The following is a 12,327-nucleotide window of genomic DNA, read 5'->3' as shown; positions in this document are numbered from 1 at the left end:
ACAATGAATGAATGAATATATCTATGAAAGAATATCATATGGCAGAGATTGAAGAGTTAGAAGTCACAGAAGTAATTTGTTCAGATCATTACCGTGTCTAAAGAAGCAGCAGCCCGCAGATCTGGCAGAAAGCCAACCTCGAGAAGATGGAGGAGGAAATCTTGAACCTCAATTCCATAGACCCTGTCAAGGAACAAAACCATGGCTGCCTTGTGATCTGGGCAAAACCCCGCAGACATGTCAGGCTCCACCACATTCCCATCTAAAAAAGAGAAGGTGACACATTGTTGTTAATGAAATAGATTACAAATGGCTACTTTCCAGCCTTCTCTTGTTTTAAATAAAGTTATCCGGTGAATGGTTTTCTGTTCCTCTACTACCCTCAAGCAAGGGCTGGGACTTAGCTGAGGCAATATGGCAGCGCAATGTAAATCCATGATCATTTAAATGTTATTTGGGCATCCATTTGTTAACTGTGTATATGATTAGGACATAGCATTATGCCAGATACCGAGAAGGAAACAAAATGGCACCTAAAATCCAAACTGTAAAACTAAGAGTAAATATCATAAAGGTAAAATGTAAAGCAAGGTTTGCATTCTTTTCAATACAAGAACCTCTTGAAAACTTAATAAAACATTAATAAAGTTCATGTACCCTATGTGATAATCATGGTACATTTACATCATTTACATATTTATGGCTTAGACAATTACAGAATAATGAACAAAACTCCAGGAACCAGTCTGACTTTCAAATGAAAGATGTTTCATTAATCATAATAGCATTTAATAACATTTAAAACATATTTGAGAGACATATTATTTTCTCTATCAACAGTCAATGCTTGATGCCTATATAGAGGAGTGAATTCCTTAGTATAACTCTGTAGATTCATAGAGGGGATCACTGATATGAAGAATTATGTGCCCATTGAAAACACTGGAGAACAAACTTGTTTTCTGTTTGACCATGTGATAATCATGCCACATTGCTGCTGACCACACACTATAAGACTCTGCAAATACTATCACAGAATCTTTATTACTGATGCAATGTTGGAGAAAGAAGGACCCAGGGAAAGATGATACATGATCATACCCATCCTGAAAGAATACAGTCACAACGTTTTTGTTTTCATTCACAGTTGATGAATGAATTTGATATGTGAATCATGAAAATGAACAAATAACAATGTTTTAAAGGAAATTAGACTGAAGACTAATACCAAATCACTTCCATTCCTTATAATTAATAATAACTAATACACCTAATACCTTCCTTCCTATAATTACAATAATAAGAATAACAATGCTTGTCATTTGTGCTGTTGTCAGGTTTATGTTAGGAATGTTCCAGACACACTTTCATACAATTTTCACACATGCACTATGAAGGTGGTATTATCATCTTCCTTTAACACAAGATAAAAAGTGACTTTTAGGGAAGTTAAATAACTTGTCCAAAGCTGTACATCTAGTCATTGGCAAAGTTAGATTTAGACTAAGTAAAATTGGATTTAAAATCCAACCCGAGGTAATTTAATCCTTAGGTTAAATCAGCATGCTCTAATTTTTGATTAAAAATCTACATGAAATTCCAGTTCCATTCTCCTAAAAAAATCACATTATAGGTAATTTATAGTTATAGGATTCTATTCTTCTAACAGAAAGCTGTGCCTAAGGAAATGATAAGCAACTCACTGATCTTGAAATAAGATTTGGTTTTGAAACACTCATTCAGGTGGACATTCATTTTAAGGAATGCTACAACTCCAGCTGCCTGGGAATGAAGACTCATGGATTAGCTGCTGCTTTATGCTCTCCATCTCCTCAGACACACTGGGGACAATACAGCTGATGAACTGCCTCCTCTCAGACTCCTGGAAAATGAACTGGCACAAGGAGGGCCAGCTGCACTGGCTTTACCCTGTGCTGCCTGCATTATTCATCCACCTAAAATTACTACCTCAGACAATCTGCCCAAACCTGTTTGGACCAAGAGCTGCAGGAAAAGAATATCTACTTTTGAGATTAGATACTTGCCCCTTAATTTTTCTAAACTCCTCCTTCTTTCATTATCATTTTGGGCTACCCTCTAGTTCTAGGATAATTATAATAAAAATGTATGAGACCCATCAGAATGGCCCTCATCAGAAAGCCTAGAAACAACAAATGCTGGAGAGGTGTGGAGAAAAGGGAACCCTGCTACACTGTTGGTGGGAATGTAAATTGGTGCAGCCACTATGGAGAACACTATAGAGGTTCCTTAAAAAACTAAAAATAGAGCTACCATATGATCCAGCAATCCCCCTCCTGGGCATATATCCAGAGAAAACCATAATTCGAAGAGATACATGCACCCCTGTGTTCACTGCAGCACTATTTACAATAGCCAAGACATGGAAGCAAACTAAATGTCCATCAACAGAGGGATGGATAAAGATGTGGTACATATATACAATGGAATATTAGTCAGCCATAAAAATGAATGAAATAATGCCATTTGCAGCAACATGGATGGACCTAGAGATGATCATACTAAGTGAAGTAAGTCAGACAAAGACAAATATCATATGGTATCACTTATATGTGGAATCTAAAAAATGATACAAATGAACTTATTTACAAAACAGAAAACAGACTCACAGACTTAGAAAACAAACTTATGGTTACCAAAGGGGAAAGGTCAGTGGGGGGAGGGATAAATTAGGAGGTTGGGATTGACATATACACACTACTATATATAAAATAGATAATCAACAAGGACCTACTGTATAGCACAGGGAACTCTACTCAATACTCTGTAATAACCTAATTGGAAAAAGAATCTCAAAAAGAACAGATATATGTATATGTATAACTGATTCACTTTGCTGTACACCTGAAACTAACACAACATTATAAATCAACTATACTCCAATATAAAATAAAAATTAAAAATAAAACTCATGGCCTAGGAAAAAAATATATGAGAAAGGCCTTAGCTAATACTGAGGGGCAAGGTACTAATGTTTAGAGACAAACTTCACATACTAAATACAGAATATATAATAGGAATTATCAACCATAGCTGGTGATGCTTAAAGAACCAACTGACTTGTCATTGAAACCTAAGAAGAAATATTGATGGTTTGAGTTTTAGAAGTTGATTTAATGCATACCACAGCAAAATAAAAACATACAAGTTTCTGTCTACATTCTCCATAAAAAGAAAGAAGATTAAAAAAAAAGCATCAATTTAACAATGAGCAGTAGATGGTGTTTTAAAAATTAGCTTTCAGTGTGACTGTGATAGTTCACAAAAAATCCTTTAAATCCTAAGGTAGACAATATACTGCATATTAATGACAAAAAAGTCATAACATTACTATAACTCAACTAAATAGGACAGGAAAGAACAATAAACGTTGAGTTAAAATGGGGAGAAACTAATCTTTCCAAAATGTTCTCCTCAGTCTTGCAAAGAGCACTTCTTTCAACACACTGGCGATTTTTAAATCACTAAGTCAAAACCTATGACCATGGTTTTAGAAAAAAAGTATTATAAGAAAGTGACCACGAAAACTATCAAAAAGAGTGAATTAAGGTGTTGCTGTCAAGAAAGAGAAGAATAGGGGACCAAAGAACTCTAGGAGAGACATTAGATAAAACAGTTGAGATGCTTATTTCCCTTTTCTGGAAACTGAAATGTCACCTGTAAAAGACTTAAAATCTCTTAGGAAACAGAGCTGTTTAAAAACAATGCATGTAGAAAATATTTTATAAAAAATATATTTTTTAATTGGGGTATAGTTTCTTTACAATGTTGTGTTAGTTTCTGCTGTATGATGAAGTGAATCACCTATATGTATACATATATTCCCTCCCTCTTGGACCTCCCTCGCACCACCCCTCCATCCCACCACTCTAGGTCACCACAGAGCACCAAGCAGAGCTCCCTGTGCTATACAGCAGGTTCCCACTAGCTATCTTTTTTACACATGGTAGTGCATATATGTCAATCCTAATCTCCCAATTCATCCCTCTATGTCCACACATCCGTTTTCTACATCTGCATCTCTATTCCTGCCCTGCAAATTGGTTCATCTGTATCATTTTTCTAGATTTCACATATATGCGTTAACATATATACAGTGGAATATTACTCAGCCATAAAAAGGAATGAAATTGGGTCATTTGTAGAGATGTGGACGGATCTAGAGTCTGTCGCACAGAGTGAAGTCAGAAAGAGAAAAACAAATATTGTATATTAACATATGTGTGGAATCTAGAAGAATGATACAGATGTAGTTCATTTTTTAAAAGAAACTTATGTAGTGTAACTATGCTGCAGGGAAAGAAACCGTGGGTACTGATGATCTTATTGAAAACATCACACCGTCCACATCCTACTGAATTAAAAAAATGGAAATTCACCTTACCTTTGGCTATCGTTGGCATCTGAAAAGCAATGCTGATTACTCCCACCAAATCTCCCAGTGGAATCAGGGATCTCAAAATAGACCTGATTCTGATGGCTTCTCCCTTAGCAGCATGAATCAACTACAGGCAGAAAAATAAAGGAACGAAGAATAACTTTGTGAAATCAATGGTCTAATTCTATCTAAAAAATTGGAAGAATGGGAATCCAAGTCTAAAATAATTTTCTGTTAATTATATAAAGTTAGACCTCTTTAATAATAGAACCACTCTATGATTCAGCAATTCCACTCCTGGGTATATATCCAAAGAAAACAGAAACACTAATTTGAAAACATATATGTACCCAAATATTCATAGCAGAATTGCCTAGATATAGCACCCTAAGTGTCCATCAACAGAAGAATGTATAAAGATGTGGTGTGTGTGTCTATCTTTCTATATCTATATAGATATAGATATAGATAGATAGACATACACACAACAGAATACTACTCAGCCATAAAAAAGAATGAAATTTTGCCATTTGCAACAAAATGGGTAGAACTGGAGGGCATTATCCTTAGTGAAATAAGTCAGAGAAATACAAATACTATACATGATCACTATATGTGGAATCTAAAAGATAAAACAAATGAACAAATATAACAAAACAGAAACAGACCCACAGTTACAGAAAACAAACTAGTGGATACCAATGGGAAGAGGGAAGGGGGAGGGGCAAGACAGGGGTAGGGAATGAAGAGATATAAGCTATTATGTATAAATAAATAAATAAGATACAAGGTTATATTGTACAGCACAGGGAATACAGCCAATATTTTATAATAACTTTAAACAGAGTATAACCTATGACAATACTGAATTACTATGTTGTAACTAATATAATAAATCAATTATACTTTAATTAAAATTTTTTTAAATTAAAAATAAATAATAAAGTTGAAACTCTCTCAGAAAGTGCTGTTTCAGGCTTACAGACAGATATTTACTTGCCACACAATTTTCATTGACTTCAGCAGACACTGAGTCACATACTGCAGTCTAGGCCAACAGGTATATCCATTAGAATAATAGTTTTTATCCTCTCTGGGGTATTAAAGTATTTTAAGACTGGTAAGTCTGTGAATGCTTACCCCCCAAAATTACATATAAATATCTATCCATAACATGAGCAATAATACTAAGGGAAAAATTATTATCTTTAGGTTCTGAACATACTAATATTTAGGCTGGTTTAGTCTTTTTTGTTTTGTGATAAAAATGTAATTTTATATCCACCTATATTCTACCCTGATTTCTCACAAGGATGGGTTTATAATGTTGGGGAAAATGGTGAACATGGATCCTAACAGGTGTTTTAGACCTTCACTGGCTAATGAAGTATCTATGAAGATTGTGGACCTGACATAGTCAAGGATCTCAGCCCATCTCTGCAACAGACTGGAAGCTTCCAATGCCAGGGAACGCATCTGTTCCTTCACCACAGAGTGTGAAACAGAAGCACAATTTCTGACACCTAGGAAGTCCTCAATTAATGGTTGTTGAAGGTGAATAAAGTTCTGAAGTGCCAAGGTTAGTCCCTTATTAAGTCACTTGGTTGTTTTTCCCTTTAATATAATAGAACAAAAATCTCCTATTTATTAGCATAATTTCTCTCATGGTTCCTTTGATTTTCCACTTTAACAGGAAAAGAATGAATATTGTGAGCATAAAGTTTTTTCTCTGCAATGACCTTCCAGCACACAAATTGTTGATAGTCTATTCCCACTTACTATAATGAAAATCTCATTGATAGCAAGTTAAGTCACTACAAAAAATCAAACTCCAGGTTTTCTAACATTCTAATATTTCTCCATCCTGCGACTCCTCTCTGTTCACAACAAAAGATTACATCCAGAAAGCAAGAAAGTTTTAACTTATGGGTGTGAGAGAAAGAGACAAAAACAAACAAGCAAACTCCGCTCCCCCTACACCCCCCCAAAAAAGACATAGATTCGAAGGGTAGGGAGAAAGGTGATGTGTTATAACAGTCACTTTGGCTTCATGCTCAGAGCAGTTAGAAGTGTATTTGCTTTCTTCCCCAGGACTGGTCAATGTGCTTCAGACTCTGGCTGTTTCCCATCAACAGATCATGAAGCTAATTTTATGGACCCTGGGTAACATTTTTTTAATTAATATAATGGAAGAAAACAGAATAGATTAGAATAAAGTAGAAAACAGCAGAATGTATTACAGAGTAAAAGTAAGTATCATTCCATGAACTTCAATTACCTTTTGGTCAAAAAGTTTATGAAAACACTATCAATAGGGTCTACATAGCTCTTTCCTTCCCCATGACCTGCTCCCAGCCCCACTTTCCCTTAAACCAGTGGCCAACATGTAGCAGCTCCTTCAAAAGGACTAAATATTATATAGCAAGGAAACAACCCTTGGTAGGAGTGGTGCTTTCTGCATGCACTGAAACAGGAAAGGACACTGTATAGGAAAAATAACTTCTTTCCTTCTTAAACTGTGGGGAGGCTTATATGAGTTTTGGAGATGTATTAGTAACCGACTAGTCTATTAATGACTCATAATGAAATCTCATCACTAATTTTTGTAACCAAGAAGATATTTCCAACTAAACAAACACTTGTTCAGCAATGAGGCTGCAGCGATTATTTTTAATGGAGCATGAAGATTGCTGGTTTTGGATACTTCTGTGGTTTTTGCAAGTGATGGATGTCTTAACAAAGAGGAATAAGCCAGGATGTTTGTTCTTGGACCTCATGGCACTTACATGCATTTCGGGAGCACAGCGTCCTAACAGGTCAATCAAAGCTGCATAAAATGTCATGATGGCATTCCCCATGTGGATGGTATCATCTTCCTCCTCTTCTGTATCACTTTCGTGGATTTTTCAAAAGAAAGAGAAAGAAAAGCAAACGGGATAATAAAATGATGTTTCAGATTTATTACATACTTCTCAGAGGAAAGGGACCAGTACAGTAATTAATTCTGCCTCTTCTGACACTTTTCACATATGTGTTTAATATACAGCTTGACATTTCAAAAAGGAAAATAAAAATGGGTTAAAGACAAGATTTGAGATTCTATCACCAAGAAGGCATCTGTGGGAACTTTAATATTAAGATTCCTTCAAAATGGAAAAAAAAGAGGAATTATTAATTTGATGGATTCTGCTCATTTCTACTGGCAGACAAGATATTAACAGAAAATAATTGATTGAAGAACATGGTAAGTTTACTTTTGTCAACAGCATACATTTAGAGAAAGGGTGACAGAGATCTGTCCTATAAGATGACATGTACAAGGCACCCAGTAAGGTGATTTGCCCAGAGTACTTCATAAACGTGATTCCATTTACTCACCTCTCTCTTTACTCTGTCCCACCCACTCACTCCCAAGTAATACAACATGAAAAACATAAATATTTCATTATCTCATTGATGAGAGACAAATTTGGATGGCCCTGTCATTCCTTGTTTAGTGGCCTGGCCGACAGCTGCCTCAGCTGGACTCAGCAGTCTGCAGAGTAACAGCAAGGCCTGTTGACAATATTGTTCCTCAGAAGCAATGCTGTTCCCAAGGTCCTCAGGTGCACACCCACTCAGGTGGTACTCGACCAGCAATCTCTTGGTATATTTTCTACTTGTTAGAAAAACTAAGGGATTCCTAGTTCCTCAACAGCTAACTGATAAATATGTAACTTGCTCTTGGAGTGCTCCCAGCCTGGAACCCTGGCCTTGCTGTCGATGGAACATTTACGCCAGGTCTCTAAGTGGGAGAACCAGGGTTTGCAGGACTACCTCTTTGCTTGGAAAATTGCCTCCAATAAGCCCTATGTTATATCTTTACCAGTGGTGCTAGCAGGGCGGTTACATGGGCTCCTAGCAGGACACTCAGCTCCACAGATTAAAAAAAATAGGAAGTTGGGACTTCCCTGGAGGTCCAGTGGTTAAGACTCCATGCTTCCACTGTAGGGAACATGGGTTCGATCCCTGGTCAGGGAAATAGAACTTGCATGCCACGTGATGCAGCCAAAAAAGAAAAAAAAGGAAGCAACACGCCTGGATGAATTTATTGCTGGAATCAAGTATTAACAACAAAGACTATGGAGAAATGTAAGGTAGTCGCTGCCTCCCCAGTCACCAAGACCTTAATAAAGCACTTTACTCCTCAAAGTGACAACATCCCCTTTTCTCTGCCAACACACCAGTTAAGTCCCCATCCTCTTGCTAAGGGTCTCTTTCTCTCTTACTATTATCATGAAAACTCGTTCCAGCTAACCTCCCAGTAAACTCTATTCTAAATTCAAAGGCTCACCTGCCATCATTTGTAAGAACTCACTACTCCCTAGAGCCCTGAGAAAATTTACAAAATACATCTCCTCCTACAACCTAAGTTTTTTTTTACTAAATCCATACAATCTTCCTGAGGTCCCTCTTTGTTCATTCACCCTATCCCAGCAGCAAATTCCATCCCTTCTCTCAAAATACATTTCATTTTCAAGGGAAGAAATCCAGATTACCAGAGAACTATACTGCAATTAAGAGAACGCAAATTATATTTTGTAAAATTAAAAGTCAAGTAGTATCATTTAATCTTAAGAGTGTGTATATTTGACCTACGGGGTTTTGCTGGATCCACTAGTTGGTGAGGGACCATCTCGAGAAGGATCCTCAGCTATTTTTATGGCTTCTTCCATGGCTGCGAGCAGACCATTCCCACCTTCCCCCCTCAAGGCAGGACCAAAACACTCAGGTCTCCGGATGAGCAATCTCACCACGACATTTGCATTCTCCTCCACGCTTTCCCCTAAGATCAAACGGGGAACAGGAGTAAGCAAACATTGACTACATGGAAGTTCTGAGCAAACAATGTTATACTAATCTGCTTATATTTAAAGAAAAATAACTAAAACCTAATAAGGTAGTAGTAGAGCCAAAGTTGAATCCAAATTACTAGTGTTCTGTCCGTAAGACTCAGTAAATTTCTTTTCTTGCCCTTAAAATTTTCCAAGTAAAGAAAAGCATGATGGAGTTATAAACTATTCATTTTTGTTAATTTGTTATAGGAAGTGAAGTCTTGGTCCTAGCTATTATTAGAGTCTAATTATAAAAACAGCAAGAATGTAAGTGCCTAAAAATTTTTATTTAATAATGAAAGCCCAGCATCACGATCAAAATAAATATTACAAAGTAAATTATTACTGTGAAAAAGCCTACTGATTATAAAATATTCAATTTCTTTACTACTATCTACTTCCTTCATGAAAATGCTGGGATGCCTCATTATTTTATACATCTATTTTTTTTCAGTTTTAATAATGACCATAAAAGACCCTATGCGATTCATCCTACCATTACAGAAGACAGCAAATCTGAGAAAGTCAAGATATCTCTCTCCTTCAACTGGATTCCACCCAATGTCTGGATAACCCTTCGACACCAGCATTGGACAACTTTGCAGTCCACAACCAGCCAAATATCGCACTACCTGCAAAAACAAGATGATAAACAAAAACGTTATCCCTTGGGTGAGACACTCATTAGAAGCTTGCACTGGACATGGTAAATGTTATTATCAAGGGATGGTTTAAAACGAATGCATTTTTGCAAGTTCTTTTTAATCTCATGACCGTCTATATGAACCCCCTTTAGTAAAACCTTAGAATTAAGAAATACTGACAAACTGTAACAAAGTGCTATCATAGTAAAAATGCTTATGAATGAACTCTATGAAAGAAAAATATTCCTAAATTTCATATCATTTGAGACTTTTACCTACAAGAGTCATAATATTTGATAAGCTTTAAAAATGCCTAATGGCCTCTGGCCCAGTGTAAAACCTGAATCCATCTGAGATAGTGAAAGATCCATCTGAGATACGATGATATTTTTAAAGAAGTGAATTTATTTCCACAATAAAATATCAGTGTAATGGGGGAAGGTGTGTGTGTGAGAGGACACCTAGAGAAGTGGAGAAAACTAAGCTCAGAGTCAAATATCGTTGGGTTCAAATCTGACCTGCATTAGAACTTAGTGTATCATCTTGAACCACGGTTTCACTGTCTATTAAGTTTGGGATAATACTACCAAACTTTCTGCTTTGTTAAACTTAACACATTAAAATTTCTGCTTAGCTTGGCCTTTTAAAATATTCTGTCTTATTGTGAATGTTGGTTCTCTATATAAGATTTCATAACAGAACCAGTTTTAAAAGAAATCCCTAAAAAAAAAAAAAGGAATCCCTAAAGAAGTCACTATCAATGGTAGCAGATGGTTGGAGGAGCAACTTATCAAACAAAATAAGCTACACCCAGCTCAGTCACAAGCTAAGCCAGGCTTAAAAATAAATAAATAATAAAGCTAAAAATATTTTACATCATCCTTATTGAGGTATAATTTATGTACAATAAATTCATCTATTTAAAGTATAAATTCAATGATCTTTGAGAGATTTATCCATCTGTAAGAACCTACAACCAAGATGTAGAGCATTTTCCATTGCTCCTCAGGTCCCCGTGTCTTTTGCAGACCATCCGTCCCTACAAACCTTGGTCCTGACAACCTGCTTTCTGCCACTACAAACTAGCTTACATGTTCTAGGACACTGATACATGCAGTCATCCATTATGGGTATTTCTGAGCCTGGCTTATTTCACTCAGAATAACGATTTTGAGATTCATTCATGCTGGAGTACATGTCAGTCCCTCATTCCTTTTTATAGCCTAATCATGGCATCTCACTACTTATGGAAATACCCCAGTGTTGTTTATCCATTCACCAGTTGTCTGGTGAGCTGTCTCCAGTTTTGGACTCAGATGAATAAAGCCATTATCAACACCATGTACACATCTCTATGTGGACATATATTTGTATTACTATTGAGTAACTACCTAGGAGTGGAAAGGCTAGGTGCATATTTATGTTAGGTATGTTTAACTTATTAAAAATAATGCCAAACTGCTTTCCAACTGACTTAACCATTTTTCATCCCAACAGCAGTAGATGAGCGTTGCAGTTGCTCCAAAGCCTACTCAGTGTTCAGCATTGTCTACTTTTTAAAAATACTAGCTATTTTATCAGTGTGTAGATAAAAACATTTCAAATTATATATGGGAGAGAATTCTCCAGAGGTTATATTTAGAGATGCAAAGCTTCATGACGCTTGACTGGCATGTCAGAAGGATTTGGGGAAGAGTTCACTTTTTCATGCTTTCAACAGCTATGCGTTGAGCATCTACCCAGTGCCAATGCTAAGACTGGGAAAAAGCAATGAGCAGCCGAGAAAAAAGTGCCCTGTACTCACTAGCCTTACATTATGGTAAGGAGTAGATTTTGGTAAATACATATACAGATTTTAGTAAAATATATTTATATTAAAATGTAATTTTAAACCATAAATACTTAAACTATAGCACGGACACGGAAGAACTGAAAAGAAGGTGACTTTGGAGCAATGACTGAAAGGATGTCTGGAAAAGAGCCATGAGGACATCTGGCAGAAGAATATTGCAGACGGAGGGAAGAGCAAGGGCAAAGGCCCTAGGGCAGGAGCACACCTAGCAAGTTCCAGTGACAGCAAGGGGTCCAGCGTGGCTGGAGCAAAAAGAGAGACCCGGAAAATAGCAGGAAATGAACTAAGACTGATTGGATGGAGCTATTGCAATGCCTCTAAGTGTATGCTCAAAGTGAGATAGGAAGTCTTTCCAGAGTTCTGGGCAGAGGATTAATGTGATCCTTTCAAGAGACTCACTCTGGCTGCAAGGGAGGGATCAGGAAGACCACTTAGAATGCAACTGCAATTAAAACATGGGGGAAATTTATCCATATTTTGGTAAACATATATGTGGCCTAATATGCTTAGAGTGCACGGCCTTCAGTATATCAATGATAA

General features: G+C 36.6%; 1 protein-coding gene across 2 annotated transcripts in view; it reads right to left on the bottom strand.

The window, feature by feature from the left end:
• RYR2 (ryanodine receptor 2) overlaps positions 1-12,327 on the bottom strand; it is a 725,859-nt gene that overhangs the window by 193,904 nt on the left and 519,628 nt on the right. For both annotated transcript variants that reach the window (XM_081249359.1, XM_081249358.1), the window contains exons 45-49: positions 9,788-9,923; positions 9,056-9,242; positions 7,204-7,309; positions 4,424-4,544; positions 93-262 (exon numbers count right to left, since the gene is read on the bottom strand). In XM_081249359.1, the coding sequence (XP_081105485.1) occupies positions 93-262; positions 4,424-4,544; positions 7,204-7,309; positions 9,056-9,242; positions 9,788-9,923 (720 nt within the window). The remainder of the gene's footprint in view (positions 1-92; positions 263-4,423; positions 4,545-7,203; positions 7,310-9,055; positions 9,243-9,787; positions 9,924-12,327) is intronic.

This window comes from Mesoplodon bidens (genome assembly GCF_964165515.1).
Source record: "Mesoplodon bidens genome assembly, chromosome: 1".
NCBI lineage: Eukaryota > Metazoa > Chordata > Mammalia > Artiodactyla > Ziphiidae > Mesoplodon > Mesoplodon bidens.
Note: the sequence above shows the minus strand (reverse complement) of the source record. Positions and strands in the feature narration are given on the sequence as shown.